The following is a 19,925-nucleotide window of genomic DNA, read 5'->3' as shown; positions in this document are numbered from 1 at the left end:
CTCAGATCTGGTCCGAGGGAACTCCTCTGCCTCTTCCAGAATGTGAAGACACTTCAAGAAGGTGCTTTCTCTGGAAGCCAAATGTGCCTGTACCTTAAAGTAGGATTTCTGGACTTCCCAAACTGTAGAAAACAGCCTTGGGTTATTTCTAACGGATTTCTTCCATGTAGCTTTGTTACATCAGCTGGAACAGACCAAGCAAGACACAGCAGACTTCCCTCAGCACCTCATGAAAGGAGCAGCCAGTGGAACCATCTGTGTGTCTTAGGAAAGAGGATTTACTGTCTCCTAAAACCGGAGAGGCTGGTTAGCACATCACAGCTAACACCAAGAACCCTGGCAGAGGTCGTCAGGGCAGTCCCGTCCAGCCGCTCTAGGGCAGTCAGTCTTCTGACAAGCTGAGGTGACTTGTTTCTATTAAAGTGAATAACTTTATTACTTAAATGGCAAAACTCTTAGGAAACTGGAAATATGAAAAGATTTGTCTGAGGGGAAAGACATATTCTTTCAGTGGCCACAGTTGATATCATGTGGAAATGCCCTTCCTTTACTTAGCATTCTATGAGAAGTCCCAGGCAAGGCAACAGAGTCAAAAAAGAAAAAGCAATAAAGACTGCAATGAAAGAAACAGAAATGTCTTTAGACACACATAACAGTATTGTATATATAAAATATCCTAAAGCATCCATAAAGGAAAAAATTGCCAATGAATGTACAAAATTATTTATATCTTGTATACTGTGAATAAATGATTGCAAAAATAAAGGAAATTAAATGTCATTTGTAATAACATCAAAAATAAATCACTTCAAAATAAATTCATAATGAGAGGTACAAGATATTTTAAAATGCCATTAGTAAAAACAAAACTTAACTAAATCAGTGGAGAGATACAGAATGTGGGTGGGCAGCAAGACGTTATAAACATTAACATTTATAACGTTACAAAGTCAGGTTCTCTAAATTAATTAGTGGGTGTAACATATTTCTTATTAAAATACAGACTTTGATGGAAACTAACATGTGGATTCCAAAATGAACATGGGAACTCCAAAGATTAAATAATATCTGAAGCATTGCTCCAAGGTTCCAGGACTAATAGTGCCATGTTTGAAAAGGAGATATTAGACCACTAATCCAGACAGTGGATTTGACAGCTAAGTAGAGGAGTGAAGAAGAAGGCCACCGCCCACCAGCACTGGTACTCACAAGGGACCACAGTTACTCAGAGAGAAGCATAACGTTCCCCAAGAAATGACAGTAGGATGTCAGAAGGACTGTGTGCCAGTTAAAGAAAATAGAGCCACACGGCACAGTGTGAGACATGCATATCAAACCTGCAATGTACTGACTCAAAGCAGACATCAGGAGTGCCCCACCATGTGTTTGGGACAAACTAACCACAGAAGAAAAACTGGGCAAATTAGACGTCATTAAAATTTAAAACAATCATCAGAAGATGCAATTAAAAAGTAAATGGCAACCGCAGATGGAGAAATGTTCCTAACACACGTCTGTCAAAGACCCCAAGCTCTTCTCTTCAATAAAACCGCAAATATTCCAATGCGAATCTCACTGAGTCTTCAGAGAGCAAGACACGGACAGAACAATAAACACTGAAAGAGGGGTCATCATGAATCGGTGACCACAACCACACTGGGGTGTCACACGTGTGCATGGTCCAAATTAAACACAAGGACGCCAAATGCTGGTGGGAAGTGCAGGGCCTGGAGCCTCGCAAGGCCTCCTCACAGCTGACCGAATGCTGAGACCACTGTCCCATCCTGGACACTTATCCAAGAGGAATTAAAGCACACACATTCATGAAATGGCCAATCAAGAGATGGACGTGGAACCCTTCTCCACAGTCCCAACCTGTGTTTTAAAGCTGCCTGTCTAGGAGCTGAAAAACGCACAGATAAAAGTATGCTGCATGCAGTAAAATAAAGTTTATGTATATATCATAGAGAGGAAAGACTGAATCAAGATTGAACCTCAAAACCATTGTGCTAATTTTTAAAAGGACACCTCAGAATGGAAAGAGCACTCTCTTATGCCCACTTGTAAGAAAGACTGAAAAAGTGAAGAGTCATGGTTGGGCTCAAAACAGCAGACATCTTTCCAGAGGCTTGTGTGTTAGCTGGGGTATCCCACAATGCTATCCCATCTTCCAGCCTTCTTCATGTCTTCCTAAGACATTTTCGGGACTCTCAGAAAATGTCCCTATCACCTCCAGGATTTATATCTGGAAGCATGTCCTCCCTCTTGGTTGTATGCAATTCAGGACTGCCAGCACACATCACACATGAGGGGTTTGGTCTGGGCAGGGGTGGACAAGGGACATAGGCAGGGTGTGCAAGGAGGGCAGCATGGGTGGAAACAGGGATATGCAGGAAGGCCCATGGCAAGGCTGCAGGGAGGCAGGTCACAGGTGGGGTCAGGTTGGACTGCAGCCTATGCATGCATGAAACCCCAGGATCTGTCATCCTCTCTCATGCAGACTTGGTTTCCAACCTCGTGACCATTACTAACTGTGAGTGTTCACCAACTCATGACTTGTGCCATGGTGGCACTGCCAACACCCAGTGACCTCAAAGAAAGGCGCCAGCAGGAAGCCAGAGAGCATCAGAGCTTCTCTGAGGCTACCCACTTCCTGCCCAGGTTTCTGACCCACAGGTCTCGGGGAGGTGAGGCCCCATAATTTGAGTTTCCGAGGAGTTCTGAGATCACGCTGAAATCAGCGGTGTTTTCGTGTGCCAAAGGCTTCTCCTTGTGGGTTTTCTCATTCCCCTTACAATGATTACAGTGCTTAATTCTTATACACGCTGTCCTCATCAGTCATGGAATCTCTTGTGGTTCTCTTTCCAATTACACAAAACCTATATGAAATGATCAAAGAAGTCAAGGGGAAACAAAGAATTCAGAACGGGATTTGCTAGCAATGACATAGGAGAGTGAGCGGGGTGGAAGAGGTGCCCAGAAAACTCGGATCAGACAGTGCAAACTTGCTTGACTATTCACCAAACTGGGATCACAGTGTTTGGCTTTGCCTGTGCTTGGGATGTGGTCATGATTGGCAATAAAGTATAATAACCCTGGGGGAATTCACATAATATATTATGTTAAACACAAGGTCATTGCCATCGCATGACAGGGTGGTACTGAGCATACGTGTGCTCTTGTAATCCTCAGGACAGAGGGAGGTATGGGTTAGAACCCTGCATTCCATCAGTGAGGAGGTCCAGGCTCCCATAAGACTGGCACCTGAGGGAGATGCCTAAATGTAGGAAATTGGTGTGGGTGTACAATCCTGGCATAGAGCCAAACTCCTTCTCCAAAAGCACCCCTCAAAGACAAACTAGGAAAAGTGATTCACTCCCACCAAAAACTATACTTCCTAGATAGATAGATAGATAGATAGATAGATAGATAGATAGATGGATGGATGGATGGATGGATGGATGGATGGATGGATGGATGGATGGATGGATGGATAAAATACCTACATCCAGGTTCTCTAGACACAAAAACAGAGCTGACATTGCTCAGCCAATAGACTCTAGCCCAAAGCATTGATTCTGGACCTTGACAGAAGAAAACAAGCACTGTACCAAGCCAAACAGAGACAGATTTTCTAGGATGGTCATACATGCCCTGATTGTGAGGAGCTACTAAACTGCAGTCTCTTCCTCTGATCTCTTTCTAGTGACTTCCGTGTGTTCTGAAAACTACCAAGGAAATGCCACAGTGAAACCCCATAGTCCTTGTGTCTAGCAGAGAACCCTATGTTGAAATCCCATTGCTCTCCCACCCCTCGGGGGTATCACACCAGTGTCCAAGCAGTTCCGAGAGTCTGAGAAACGTAAAGCCTGACTCTTCATGGTGCTTGCCAGCCCCACCACTCTTTTGTCAAGTCCCCCTCAGATGTCGAGCACCAGCAGCACCGTGTTCCGCCACCAGCAGCACCATGTTCCGCCACAGTCACACGGGAGTCTCATCAAGTGAGTCAGCCCAGCCCCAGCGCTGAGCCTTCTGTCCCAAGACGTTTAGGAGTTAGTAAGAAGAGCATCAAATTGCCTAAGAACAGGAAATACTATTTGAAACTTCTGTGGAATCAGGAAATTGGCTCTATCTGAACACAGATAAGGAAAGGCATGGTTTTGTTTGGTATCCAAGGACTTACAAAGGACATCTGAACATCTTCTATTTCACAGAAACATCCAACATTGAGGCCAGTGGCTTCACCCACTGCAGTGATTGCTAGCAGATCAAACAGTGGCTCAGCCTTCTCAGAGGTCCTACCTCTCTAAGGCAGTGGCTTTGAAAAATGAGACAAGGGGCTAATGAGATGGCTCAGTGGGTGATAAGCCTGGCTGAGCTGAACCCCTGAACCATGTAGTGGAAAGAGAGAACCCACTCTGATAAGTTGTGCCCTGAACTCCATGCTCATACCCTGGCATGTGTGTGCCCTATGCATGCATGCATGTGCACACACGCTCACACACACACACACACACACACAGAGAGAGAGAGAGAGAGAGAGAGAGAGAGAGACTGTATGCAAGCCTGTAGGACATTTTCTTAAGCAGTGATTAATTAAATAATCTTAAATAAGGTAGGGCCCAGTCCATTGTAGGTGGTGCCACACCTGGGCTGGTGGTCCAGGGTTCTATAAGAAAGCAAAATAAGTAAGCGATGAGGAGCAAGCCAGTAAGCAGCACCCCTCTGTGGCCTCAGCATCAACTCCTGCCTCCAGGTTCTGGCCCAGACTTCCTTTGGGGATGAACCTTGTAATATGGAAGTGTAAGCCAAATAAACCCTTTTCTCCCCAACTTGTTTCATCACAGCAACAGAAACCCTAAGACACTATAATACCACACACACACACACACACACACACACACACACACACACACTCCCTGAAACACCTCAGCTCAGATTCAAGACTTCCGTAGGTCAGAAACAGACTAACACATACTTCTGACGTTTTGTGCCATGTATTTATGAGAAACAATATTCTCAGTGCTAACAACTATAAAATCAGAATATTGATCATCTCAGAAAAACATTAAGGAGCTCTACATTCCACAACATCAAATGTTCAGCCAAAGCCCTATGTAAAACTGAACAAGCATACCCATGGCGTCAGGATGCAAGTTTTATCTTTAATAAATAGTAAATGTATATGCATACCAAAGAAGAGTGCTAAAATTCAACATGACTAATACTGTAACAAATTAGTAAATGTCTAATTCTCTATTACACACACACACACACACACACACACACACACACACCTGGGGTCATGGCTCTTGAGTGGAGTATATTTAAGGAACCCTGGCAAAGAGAAAGCAAGCTGGGCTGGTGACTCACAGTGGGCCAGTCTGACTTTCAGACACAGCCAGGCTATAAGCATGGCATCAACTGATAAGCTGAACTTCAATGTACCCAAGCATCTGCTCATAGGAAGATGTTATAAAGCAGATGAAAGAAGCCACATGCAGGGAGAAAATATATTCAGGGTACATCCTTGACTTAGAAAGATCACTTCAACATAGTAAGAAAGTAAATAACTCCTTAAAACAGACAATTTGAACAGACACCTCACCAAGGAATACACTCAGATATGAAGAGAACCTGGAGAATTTTCTTGGGCTCCAGAGCTGTCATGGTTAAAATGATTAGGATGCACAGCCACACCCCCATGCAAACAACTGAACCCTGAAGGCTGACAGCACCGAACACTGGTGAGGCATGGACCATGGAACCATGGAACTAACACCCGGGTTTAGCTACCTTTCTATTGCCAGGACCATGGTAGTTTTTAGAAGAAAGACTTTAACTGGACTTAAGGTTCCAGAGGTTTAGAGTTTATGTAAGCCACGAGAGGACCCAGAGGGTAGCACTCTCATCCAGACCACCACACTCCACCCCTGCTCCACAAAGGCTTACGGCCATATCATAATGCAAGGTTTTAGACCAGCTTCAAAACTCCCCATAGTCTTTCACAGTTTTTACACTATTAAAAAGCCTAAAGTCCAAAGTCTCTTCTGAGACTTAAGGCAATCTTTTAATTATAATGCACATACCCTGTAAAATCAAAAGGCAAATCACATACTTCCAAACATACACTGCACAGAATATACATTACCATGCCTAAAAGGAGAAATCAGGGCATGGTGAGTCAGTATGGGAGCAAAGCAAGACAGAAACCCACCAGGGCAAACTCCAAACCCTGTATCTCTATGTCTCTGATAAAGGGCTCAGATGGCTCTGCCACTCTAGCCCAAAGTCCCAAAGTCTTCCATATTTGTCAAAAAAAAACCCAAAACTAAAACAAAAGCAAACCAAAAAAAAAAAAAAACCAAACCCCCAAATTACCATGATCAGATCTATCTATAATGGCTAATGTGATAAAGCACTATGACCAAAACAACTTATAAAAGATGGAGTTTAACTGGGCTTATGGTTGTAGAGGTTGAGAGTCTACGATGGCAGGGTGAAGGCACAGAGGCATCAGCCAAGGGCTCAACATCATGATGCACAAGCAGGAGACAGAATAGTGGGGTGACATGAGCCTTTCCCAAGCCCTTCTCCCATGCCACATCTCTTCTAACAAGCGCACATCTCCTAATTCTTCCCAAACAGTTCCACCAACTAAGGACCAAGCATTCAAACATATGAGCCTAGGGGGCTGTTCTTAGTCAAACCGTTACAGTCACTGTGGTAAGTGGGATTTCAGAATTCCATGACTACGGGAGGAGGAAACAAAGCCAAACACAGACACCCACTATAATCCTGTACCTACACATGTAGCCAGGTCATGTGAATAAAAATCTACACAGACTTGGATATAAACACCTATGAGCTGATTAAATCATAATTGCCACAAATTGAAAACAACCAAGGCAAAAGTCAAGAGGTGAACAGATAAGACAGTGGATATCCCCACAACAGACTAGTCCATGATAAAAAGTGAGCTATCATGAAAAAAAAAATGATACTGAGAAACTTTACTGCACGCTTATAAATATAAGAGGCCTGTCAAAATGGTGAGGACAGCAGACAGACCACAGGTGCCTGAGGGCCACAAGGTATGGATAAGTACAGCAAAGAAGACCTAGTAGTGGAGCCAGGATGAGCTGTCATGGGCCATCATTATACACTTCCAGAGACGTTCAAATGAATTGTGGGTATCTGATAGCAGCACCTAGCATCACTGGCCAGTGCAGCTGCATAGCATGTCAAGGTCCATGTTAGCTCTGGGGACGGGGAACACGGACAGTGGGGAGGCCAGTGGTTCTGTTCTCCGGACAATGTGGCTAGAAAGCTAAAGTTGCCTACAAAATGAAGTATATACGATGTAAAAATAAATTAGTCCACACCTAAAGAGAGGTCCAGTTCAGCTCTGCCTTGACACTCGGGTCTGGGCATAGGTAACACTGGCCTCCTGACACTGGTGTGTGTGTGTGTGTGTGTGTGTGTGTGTGTGTGTGTGTGTGTGTGTGTGTGTGTGAGTGTTTCTGTCTGTCTGTTTGTGTGTGTTTGTTTGTGTGAGTTTCTCTGTCTGTTTGTGAGTGTGTGTTTGTGTGTGCGTGTGTGTGTGTGTGTCTCTGTGTGGCTGGGGTGCAATGTTCCTCTCTCTTTCCCCAAACTATGAATTTTGATTCAGTCACATCTAAAAGTGGTTGAAATTGTGACAGGGTAGTCTAGAAACCCCACAGGCTTTCAGTACTGCACGAGGTGTCTGTAGAATGTCAGTATGGATTTATAAATTATGACAAAGAAAAAACAGAAAATAAAAGGTACTGATTTTTGAACAGCAAAACAAGAAACACGGGTAAACAAGAAACATGGGTAAATATCTTAAGTAATTTATTTATTAACTTTTGCTTCAACCCAAAATTTTTATTCATGTGTAACTTGACAGGAACAATTTGCTTGTAGGGGTAGCCTTGGATATCATAAAATATGTCAGTAATTATGCAAAAAAATGTAGCTTAAAATATTTAACTTAAGAAAAAACTACCTTCCACTAGGAAACCAATTTTCAAGCGAGCAAGCACTGTATTTACTATGCTGTATTGTTTAAAATCTCTTCTAAAATAGAATATCATTTTTTTTCTTGGATGAGAGTCATGACAAAACAACAACAACAACAAAAAATCAAGATTTCTAAGTTTTCAAGCAGAAGAGAAAATTGTCTTTGAGCTTTGAGCTTTGGAGAACTTTGTTCTCAAGATGTAAGGCACTGAGAGGGAGCAGGGCCCAGGCAGAATGTCTTAATGTCGCCCCGGGTCTCCCCCTGCGATGCACATTCCCATGATCCTTTTCAACAGTACTTGTGTCGCAGTGACTGGACATACACAGTACACATGCCAAGTTTGCACAGACTGACTCTGCTTTGTGTGACGAAATGTTAATAAATGGTACTTACTAGCTTAGCTAAACGCTTCCGTTTACAAAGTATTAATATGTGGATGCAATAATCTACAGGTGCAGAAATTAAAGGTGCCTACTGCAGGGGCATGTCTTAAAGCCTCCAGGACTTCCTTTCCTGTGCACTGTGCATGCAGGAGGCACTTGGAGCCTGGGCCTCACCAGTGTGCACAGCTGCAGTCACAGAGGAGGAAAACATGCCCTGGGGGGCGAGGGGACGTTCGGAAGAAACATCCTTCTGGCTGAAGTGCCAGACAGACTTGCTATTATGGTTTCCTAAAACACGTGTATGTTTTCTTAGTTTATTAGCATAGTTTTATCCTTGGCTGGTTTTCATAAAAGAAGCAAACAAGCATTGTTGGTGAGCAGCAATCTTTTATACACAGTATCTGTGACGAGGAAACCATGTCTAAATTTGGAGGAACCCTTGCTTTCAGTCAAGGTTTGCCATATAAAAACAGAAACCTGTATAAAGAACTTTGAGAGCTCACCCAGTAGGAAAGACTTAAGTCCCTCTCACCTGCTGAACAAACTCGTTCTTACTCAGGGGACATTCCAGAACCGGACGTCTGGACTACGTGTATGTAACAGCAAGAACTAGGGCTCCATGATGAGCCCCATCTCCACACCAGTCTTCTACTCAACTCTGAGTCACCCCAATAGCAATGACCCTGTGTGTGTCCTCCGAAATGTATACACTGAAGCCTCATAGGAGAGTCTGGAGAGAGGACCTTTCAATTCCGAATGAAGTGAGTTCCCCGATTAAGTGATTGGACAGAAAGAGGGGCATCTGAGATGTTCAGAGGGAACACTCCTGTGAGGAGGCAGAGAGCCTCTGTTGCAACTCACAGAGAATCTGCAAGAGACCAACTCGGCCAGTTCCACTGCCAGGACTCAGCCCTAGCTCAGGCCCTGGAGGAGGAATCCCCACTCTTTAAGCCCAGGGCCTGGGATATCTATGGAATCGAATACATGCAGCCAAGGCAAAATAATAGACAATATTAAAATTTGCTTCTGAAGAGTATTTAAGGAATTCTTTTTCTAAACTCCAAAGTCCCAGAAAAGCTAAACAAAGTTTTGGGAACATCATGGTGGCCTTGCTGCCAGGCAGCTTTTTCAGATCAATGCAGATACCAATGTGAAGGAGAACTTCAACGACAAGAAGCACCATCCGTGGAAAGAAGTCCCATGCAGCACGCCCATCAGTAAACGGCAGTGTTGTTATCCCTGCTACTCACAATGGCGGCTGACACCACTTTTAATCCATTACAGTGAAGAAGGAAGCTGACCAGTGGACTGTCTGGATTAATTCCAAATTCTACTCTCAATGCCCAACTCAACGTCCCAAGTTTCTATAAAACTGAGACCAGCTGCCCTTGGGGACACAAAGGCTTCTGAACAACACCCTGCCAGCAGCAGCTTCGCCAATTCCTGATCAAATGACCCAGTGACCAACACTGATGACATAGCAGGGGGTCTAAGAAGAAATGAAAGAAAAGCCAAGTGAATAAACCCATCCCAAAAATACCACCAAGCTTCAAAGAACACAGTCAAGGAAGCACACAGGCAACTCATGGAACAGGGTGAACTGTATACTTAGCCTGTGTCAGACCTGCACACAGAACTCATTAGCCTTCCTGAGAGCAATGTTATTCTTCACACCCACAGTGAGCATTATAAACATTCAAATATATTCACAACTTCACACCAGTAATAGTGCATTTGTGTACTTGGCAGTCCATAAATTTTAACATTAACTTCCAACACAGACAGACACACACACACAGAGTTTATATTGAGCTAGCAATGCAGATGCTAAGAGGCCTAGTTTCTCTGAAACTATCTGTAAGAAGTAGGTTAGATGAGGAGGCTCTAATAGCCTCTACCAGCATCTACAGAAGACACATGTACAGCTAGTTCTTTTTTTCTTTTTCTTTCTTTCTTTCTTTCTTTCTTTCTTTCTTTCTTTCTTTCTTTCTTTCTTTCTTTCTTTTGTTGTTTGTTTTGTTTGTTTTTTGAGACAAGGTTTTTCTGTATAGCTTAGGCTGTCCTGGAACTCATCCTGCAGACCAGGCTGGCCTCGAACTCAGAAATTCACCTGCCTCTGCCTCCCACAGAGGCTACACTCTCTGTCAGGATCCTATGGTGAGATGCTGCCTCGGCCCAGAGTCTCTCAGTTTCTGTGCTTCCCAAGGCTTGGAGGATGATAAGCCCCAGTAGCCCTGATGGCTGTTAGGAAAAAGGCCTCAGCTAGGTTGGCACTGCTCAGGAGAATGAGCATGTGGCCTCAGCCTTTGAAGTCCAAGAACTCCCATGCACATCTGGAAACAGCTGTTTTCTGACCTTCATTGAGACTTCACAATGCACCTCTTCCTTATCAGATGCCTGCCTTTCTTCTAGGTTCCGTGAGGAGGATCTCAGGGCCTGGCTAGTACAGTCCTCCATGAGAATACTGTCTCTTTCTAGTACTCATACACAAGGCCTCTTTTCTGTCTCCGGGGGCTTCTTCCAGAGCCAGAACCCCTCTACTCTGCATCTGTCAGAGCCAGAACTCACCTCTGACCACAGCCATGCAGTAGAGAAACACTAGCAGGAAATACATGTTTAAGGCAGGTACATTCAGAGCTCTGCACAGCCCAGTCCTTTGTCAGCCTGAGAGACCCCACCTCCTATCCTCCCATACCCAGCCATCTTTGGAAATCCTCACATCCCCTCTGCCCCAAACAGCAGGAGAAACCTACATTCCAGGTTGGGCTGCTCATCCAAGTATGATTCGGAAACACGTGCTTGCTGTGGAAACAAATAGCTCCCGGCTCGTGGAGCTGCTTTAAGGACGAAACGACACCATGCGTAACCAGAGTCCTTAGCTTGACGCACAACCAACGCCATCTCCTTTCTGTTCTGGAGCTCTGTTCGCACAGGAAACCCCTACTGCACCAGCGATTGGATGATGGCAAACGGAATTTCGTCTGTCTTCAGAGAATACGGTTAAATGTGCCTCTTTACCTGGAGATGCATTGGTGTGTTTCAAAGCAGCCTAGCCCAGGCTCCACTCAATTTCATTGCCTTATTTAAAAAAAAACAAAAAAACAAAAAACACAAGTCTAGAGCTTTGAATACTCTGATCATTTACAGTTTGATTGAACATTGAAATCTGAGAGTTAGGCATGACTGAAATTAACATACCCCCTCCCCCATATAGTTAGGAAAATTAAATCAACTCCACCGTGTGCATTTTTAAGTAGGATAATGAGCATTTTAAAAATCACTCATGGTTACAGCTACACTTAATGGGAATTATGCAATTTGTATATTTTGATCTCTTCAAATGACCAAAGCTCTACAACTTAAGAGTCTAAATGGTATTTTGATGGTTTTATAAGTTTGCTTTTGAAAGAAAAAAAAAAAAGGAAAAACCTAGAAGTTACAAAATGAAATGTAACTCATATTATTTTCCCCCAGGGAGTGTAATTTAACTTGATTTAAAGCAGAATTAAAAGATAATTATCTTTTGGCATTAATTTTAATATATGCAATAAAGCAAAAGTTATCAATCCCGAATAAGGGAGAAAATATTTCCACTGCGGGGGTCCCATAAAACCACAGGACATGGTGACCATCAAGGGTGTCCTCTTGGACATAAGCCAAAGAAATGCTTAACCGTTGAGGAGGGACAGGGAGAGGGGAGGGGAGGGAGGTGTCCAAAGATGACACAACCCAGGCCTCTCTGTTTTCTCCAGCTTGTGCAAAATCCAGAAAGACAGTAAAAGGTTGGCCAGCCTATGTTCCATGGTCATCACAGAGACTGAGTGCAGGAAGCACTCTCTCCTGGAGGTCTGCAGAGGCTCAGTGTTGGGCTCTGGAGCGGCTGGAAGAGCCAGGGACAGAGAGAAAAAGCAGATACTCAACACCCCCACTCCGCATTTAAAAATAAACAAGTCAGTGAGACATCCAACATCTATCCCATACCGCAAGTGGGAGGAAAGTTCAACTGCTGATGCAAGGGCTGTATCCAGGAGCCCTTCAGAAGTACAAGTGAGGGCCAGCCTCTGGCTAGTACCCAGGCGGGGCTGCCTGCAGGCGACTAGAACTAAAGCCACAACAACATGACCTAAGAGGGAAGAATAGAGATTACCACAGCCCTGAGAACGCACCCTTGAAGTAGTAGCTGGTGACCATGGATACTCTGCTCACCATCGCTCCTCTACTACAGGGTATAGCTGTAGCCTTTCAGAGCTTCCAGGTGGTAGCAGATATGGAGGGCCCTGTGTTACTATATATAACAGAGCCTGCCTTCCTTAAGGAGCATCAATAGATCCTTCAGACACAGAGGGGAGCCACACCACCCCACTCCTCTCAGGGCTAGCAGAGGCGGTAACTTTAGATGCTGTGCTCCACAGGTTCCATGCTGACCCTGGTAAGTGCCACTTGGGTGGCTGATCTGAGGTCCACATGGCTTCCATTTGACCTGGCAGTAACCTCTGAAATATTTCAGTGTCCATGTAGGGGCGGGGAAAACAAAAGGTAGCAACTGCTGCCCTACCTGGTGTGGAGTCACTCATCTATGGATGTTGAGAGAAGTTTTGAGCCTTGTTGGAGTGAGAATCCAGTTCTTGGTTCTGGCAAAGATTGTGACCTCTGGAAATAATGAGTACACAGCAGCCTGGCTCTTGTTTGTTGTTTGTTTTTTGCTGTTTGGTAAACGATGATGCTTGCTTTGTGGAGGGGAAGCGCATCACGTGAACATGGTCTAAATAGAATCTTGCTGGAGAGTCTTCAAGTCACCACTCACTGAAAGATCTCTCTTCCCAGAGATAGGCAACTGGCCTAACATCTCATCTCTATGGTTCTTTTTTTTTTCCTAGAGTGCATCATCTGGATAAATTGCACATGGCTGTAGAGGTGCAAATAGATGCTCCTGTACTGACCTTCATTCTCCCACAGACAGGACCTCTCCATGTATTAAACTGACAAGACTCAGGCTTATACTCCGGAGCATGCTTCTTATTTAGAATGGGTCATAAAACCCTGTCTTAAGTTACTTTCTGTTGTGGTGAAGAGAGGCCATGACCAAGGCAACTTTTAGAAGAAAGTATTTAAATGGAGAATTGCTTACAGTTTCAGAAGGCAAGTAGAGTCATGACTATCATGGTGGGGAGCATGGCAGCAGACAGGCAAGCATGGTGTCAGAGCAGTTGATGAGAACTTACATACTAAGACAACATCCAAGAAACATGGAAAGAGACAACTGGAGTAGTATGGGCTCTTGAAACTTCAAAGCCCACTCCCAGTGACATAGCTTTTCCAACAAGGCCACACCTCCTAGCCCTTTTCAAACAGTTCCACCAACTGGGGAAAAGCATTCAAGCATATGAGCTTATGAGGACAATTCTCATTCAATCTACGACAAACCCTATACGAATGGGGAGTCATGATTCATGAATAACATTTACTTTGTGACCCTGTTAACAGACAATGCAAGAAAGAAAAACTAAGCCTCTGCTTTAGTGTTCTAGACTGGCTTTTAAAGGGTCAGGTTCAGGTGGGGAAAGCACTATATACATCAGCAAAGGATGCAGACTAGATTCATATATGTTTAATGAGTACATGGGGTAATAAACACATAATTAAAAGATCCTTACAGAACCTTCTATCTAAAACACTCTGCAATCAATCAATATATATCCATGAATAATGCAAATTTAGAATCTACTCATTAATTGAATGTATATTGATTGGTTGTCTTACTAGGTGAACCAACCAAGAAGATAAAAGTCCAGGACTCAAAGTCATTCATTCTCATTCATTCATTCTCTCTCTCTCTCTCTCTCTCTCTCCCCCTCTCTCTCTCTCTCGATCTATTTGTTTTTGCTTGCTTAATAACATCATGTCAATGGTACAACAAGGGCCCATCAAACTCAGGCTGGCAAGACTCTGCTAATTTAGAAAATAAATATTCCTTATATAGCTACTTAGTGTAATTTTCACAGACTTGGAAGCCCTGTGTTTTATGTGCAGCAACGGCTCCTGCTGTTACTGAATGGCCTAGAGCCTGTTTGGTTTGCACTTAACCTGCCTCATGATATTTACCATGGTGCCCTACAGACTTCATAGTAAAAGTCATATAATATTACTTTAGTATCAAGTCCTGGCAGAAATGTTCATTTATGCATATTGTTTTCATATAAAAGGAAAATAGTGCATTTCCACTTTGTCATTTACTGTAAAGGAGCAAGCAAGAATCATAATACACTAAGTCAACACTTAAAATACAGAATAATAACTCATAAATTACAACTCTCAAACCTGCTGTTTGTCAACCCAAGATAAAACCCAAGTAGAAAAAACCTGCCCATCTATACTCCATCCTTTAAATGTTTTGTTAAACAAACATCTCTGTATCTACCAAAGACAATCATAAGTACAGGATGCTTTTAAAATAGAAATTAAATAGAAACAAAAGACTTCTGATGGCCAAGTTTTCTAAGAATGGTCAGGCCATAGGTCCCTAAGAGTGTTTACAGCCCCGCTGCTAATACCTCTTTTAATGCCCTATGCTACCACGTGGGGCTACCTTTTGACCCTCAGAAAGTAGACAATAACTGTTCAACAAAACCTCATAGTTCCATGGCACGTGCCTATAAATCAACTTAATGGCTCTGTTTTGAATTCTACTCACATATAGAAATTTAAAGCAAACTATAATCGCTTATGTAAGCTGGACTTTCCAAAGGCACTTTTTTCAATCCTCTGTACACTGAATGCTGGCTCAGTTGTATAAACTGCCTAACACTGGCAACTGTGACTGAGAGGAGGTACCGCTGTTCTACAAGTTACCTGCTGAAGTTGAAATCCTTCGAGAGAACAACTAAATGCACCTTTAAGCTGCACATTTCTAGTGACTGTTTTTATTTGTATGTTTCTCGGATCAAAGTCAGCCGCAACCACATTGCCTCTGCCATGAGAAGTTCTCAAGGCCCACTGCAATGGTCTATTTTCTCATACGCCAATTGCTTTGATACAGGATTGAATCAGATCACTTTTGTAAGTGTGGCAACAGAATTGAGTAAAACCTGGTTCTTGAGGTTATGAGAGAGGAAAACAGATGACTTTTTATACAGTGGGTGCCCTGGTTAGCGTTAACCATCAACCGACACAGTGGGTGTCCTGGTTAGCATTAACCATCAACCGACACAGCCTAGGGTCACTTGAGAGGAAAGTCTCAGATGAGGAATTGCCCAGATCACGTAGTATTAAATACTCATATAATATTTAATAATCAGAGTACATATACTGATTTAATATGTATATGCTATATGTATATATATACACATATATACACAGACACACATACATATATGTGTGTATGTGTGTATATACACATATACATATACATATACATACACATACACATACACATATACATATACATATACATATACATATACATATACATATACATATACATATACATATACATATACATATACATATACATGGAGGCCCCAGTCTACTATGGGAGGCAGATGATCCAGAACTCTATAAAAAGCACACAGAGCATGAGCCTGTCAGCAAGCATTAAACAGTATCCTCCAATGCTCTGCCACACTTTTTTGGCTGTGAAATTAGTTCCTTGATCTGAGGTACTGCTGTGTGGAAGAGTGAGCAGGCCTGCCTTGAAGTCATGCATGCTACCTTAACTTCTATCAATGTTGGGCTGTGACCTGGAATTATAGGCTGAATAAACCCTTTCCTGCCCTAGCTCCTTTTCATCAGGGTGTTCTGTCACAGAAACAAAAATAAAATTAAAAAAAGGAAGTTGCCACTAGTAATCACTGCTAAGTAAAAAATTCATTTTAAATTTCCTGCTTTTGCATATGTACAACTGGTATCAAAACCTTTGGGTTCTACCTTTCTTAGAGCAGCCAAGGGAGAAATCTCCATCAGGAAGTTCAGCCATGCAGAGCCAGGGCCACAAGGAAAAGATCAGGGACTAACATGGAACAGTGCTCACACACTCTTCGAGAGCGCACTGGCCATTCCAGGTAAGCCTTCTATTGTACCAAGGAGCCCCTGTCTCACACAGTGCAGCATCGGTCAGCAAGCTTTCCCAAACAGGGTGTTCCTGGGGATCTGAGACTGAGGAATACCAGACACACCTTTCTGACAGTCAGTCTTCTTTGTGCTGGGCATGGATGCACATAGATTCTTCTCATCCGAGCTGTGACGCTTCTTAGATCTCTACTGTATCGTATGCAAAACACACTTTAAAAGATGTGTACAGCCCAGACAGGGGCACTCTGTGCTAGGATGCCCTTGTGAGTAGCTGCCTCTTATCTCTGGGCTTCAAGGTCAATCCCAGAAAATTCCTGTGGTTACCCTGACCTTCCTTGGCTGCCTATCCACTAACCCAGAGGACAGCTTCAGATTTTACAAAGGGCCAGAGGAAGCAAGCAGGACACCCACCCACTGAGTTCCTTCCATAAACCCCCAGAGCTTGTTAGAGCTGCTTGGCTTGTCTACAGAACATTGAAGCAGTTGCCTGCAAAGGTCATTTCTGTCACTGCTGTCCTGCAGCAGGTACAATCCATACATTTCTGTCAGTGTGTCCTGCAGCAGGTACAATCCATACGTTTGGAGGCTTTCACCTCAAACAGCCAAATGTTCAGACAGCTCAGAAACTACTTCAAAAAGAGCACTCACCAACCACCAGCCCCGCTGTGCCTGGGCAGCCCACTGCACAGCTGCACACAATTCCTTCTGAGAATATAGAGAATCTAATAAGAAACATTTTTTTAACCTGCAGAAGGCAAAAGTCTGGAATGAAATACTCCCTTACGGAGTGACACCAGGTCCCAACTTACCTGAATTTTTATTGGTCTTGTTCTGCCGACTCTTAACTTGCTCGGTCCAGAGTGTAGGGTAGCGTGAGGCAATATCTAGAGGAACAATAAGGTGAACAGATCATTAGGCAGCATGGAGCCCCTCAGCTAAGGAACTCAGCAAGGGCTCTGATTCCCCACCCAGTGTAACAAATAAATAATGGTTCACTGCACCTTTCAAAAAGAAACAGTTAAAGATGGTTAAATGCATGTGACCAAGGAACCAATAATATAAAAATTTAAATATATTTTTTATTAATCTGAACATGTAACTAAACTCTGTTTGAATACAGGCAGGTTCTAGGTGTTCTAAGACACTCCAGGACGAGCAGGGGTAGCTGCTCAGTGGTATGGTAACTTGCCTAACATACAGGAAGCCCTAGGTTTGTCCCTCAGCATCACCATGGGTGGATAAGCAGAGGGAGGTAGGAAGCAGCCTAATGCACAAATACATCCCATGAAGTAAAAATAGTCGCTCATTTAACATGAGACTCTCACACGGTTGAATGATTCCATATAAAATAAAACATGTAAACTATCTTTCACATCACACAGTTGAGGAAAGTAGCCCCTTGATATCAATTATCAGATGTGATTGACTATACATGGCCCTGAAAACACAGACCCTACACATTGCCTGGCTTTGAACCCCCTTCCATGTGGGACAGGCAGCCCTACATTCTTATGGGTGAACTGGAGTTCTCCAGGATGGGAAGTTAACATGGCAGAGCCCAAAGCAGCCCTACTACACACCCGAGCCACTGCTGTTATTTCTAAAGTATGTAGGATTCTGTACACTTGTCGTTTGTTAGGGGTGTGTGCGTGTGCGTGTGTGTGTTTCATACACATTTTACCCAAATCCTGATCCCATTTGACTTGAGAACATGACCAACACTATAGACAATTTATTAAAGGTAAACATAAGAGGTCTATCCTTGTCACAGTGTCATAAAAGCCACACAGGAGTAGGGGAATGGTACATGTCATCACACCATTTTGAACACATACATTTCTGTTAATAAAGTGACTTCCAAGGGATTCTGCTCAGCAGAACCCTGTGGCAATGTGGAAAACTACCAGGAGAAGCAATGGAGGCTCGTGACATGGGAAATGGGCTCTCACAGCCAGCCCACTGGACTGTTCTGATTTCTTCACATCTACAGTACACTACGGTCAAGCACAGGGCCTGTCCGTCACTCTCTGCACTGCGCGCATGAATATCGTGCAGTAGCATGGTCCCCATTCTGCTCCCCATCTCTACCCCTGCACATCCTACAGAAGCACACTTCAGCATCACTTGACCGGACTGTTTCCTGTCCTTCCTGGGTGGCTATCTTTCTGTGCGTAGAATGTCTTTCTAGAGTCACAAGTGAGTGACAGCAAGCAGTGCCTTCTTTGTGTGCCTGGGTTGTGAATGGCATCATACCCATATGACCTGGTGTCACTTCCCAGCCCCTGACTGCCCCTCCTTACTCCCCACCCAGTTCCCCATCACCTGCTCACCTTCTTCATCTCCTTGGGGCTGAGTCTCCAATGCTGGGGCTGCAGCATCATCTGAATTCAGAACGGAAAAGATTTGCAAGGAGACTACAATTATGAGAGTAAGCTAAATAAGTGTGCATCCAGGTTGGAGCCCAGGACCTGCAAACCACCCACAGAACCTCCCAACCCAGCCCAGCACAGAGCAAAAACCAGCACCCCGGGGAGGCCAGGGAGCAACATTGACCTGCTTGCCTATGAGACTGCTACTTTCAAATGCTATGGGAAGCTGAAATCCAAGGCCCACACAGGAGACCTAAACCATCAGGGCAGTGGCTACTATAGGGCAGTTACAGGCAAGTGGAAAACTGAGGGCAGGGGGTGCTGAACGACCTTTCTACTGCAGGCCACAAGGTGTGGAAGGGAACAGAGATCCACAGGGTTCATTGTGGGAGTTGAAACCCATTCATGCATGTGCTCCTATGCCAAGGACACTTTGGGAGCCACAATCTGGACCAGCAAGCCCCCTCCCCATCATGTACTTCCAGCCACTTAGTAGTGGAGGCACAGTGAAAACCGTAGAGGTAGTGTGCATGGGGTTGGGGGTCCACAGTATGGGGTCAAGCAAATGAAGAGGTTGGTGGAAAGGCAGGGTGGACTCTGAGAGGATTGGCTCGTTTCCTGGCGAATCATCATCACTGAGTTTACTGACCACCTCCTGTGGTTTCCTGTGAAGCTCTCGGGGTCAGAGCACCTGACACAGCAGTGGCTGGGACATTGGTCAGTCTCCATCTCTCCCCCTTTTGCGTTTATTCAAGTCTGCCCCCAACATTTTGAGACTGTCATTTCAGAATCAACATATAAGACAAGGGCTGGCCATGGGGCCCAGCTAGCTATGACTCCACCCTAACCTTCATCTGTCTAGAAGCCCCACTCAAGGATTGGAGGGGAGCAAATGAGTCTTAGTTTTAAAACCTTTAATCTTTAATAACCTCTTGAAAAAAGTCTGGTGTCTAGACATCAAAACTCAGGGTGACTTATATGGAACACGGAAGCCTAATGTTTGACACGAGGGAAACTTGATGCTGAACCATTTTATTTTCTATAAATCAATCAATCAATCAA

At 43.9% G+C, this 19,925-nt stretch overlaps 1 protein-coding gene across 2 annotated transcripts in view; it reads right to left on the bottom strand.

Annotated features, from left to right (window-relative positions):
• Positions 1-19,925, bottom strand: part of Smoc2 (SPARC related modular calcium binding 2) — a 125,301-nt gene that overhangs the window by 38,709 nt on the left and 66,667 nt on the right. The window contains exons 6-7 of one of the 2 annotated variants that reach the window (XM_006524777.3): positions 18,825-18,908; positions 17,304-17,378 (exon numbers count right to left, since the gene is read on the bottom strand). In XM_006524777.3, coding sequence (XP_006524840.1) covers positions 17,304-17,378; positions 18,825-18,908 — 159 coding nt within the window. The remainder of the gene's footprint in view (positions 1-17,303; positions 17,379-18,824; positions 18,909-19,925) is intronic. The other variant, NM_022315.2, reaches the window with a different exon arrangement.

This window comes from Mus musculus, chromosome 17, assembly GCF_000001635.26.
Source record: "Mus musculus strain C57BL/6J chromosome 17, GRCm38.p6 C57BL/6J".
Taxonomy (NCBI): Eukaryota; Metazoa; Chordata; class Mammalia; order Rodentia; family Muridae; genus Mus; species Mus musculus.
The sequence above is the reverse complement of the archived record's forward strand: the minus strand, read 5'-3'. Positions and strand labels throughout refer to the sequence as shown.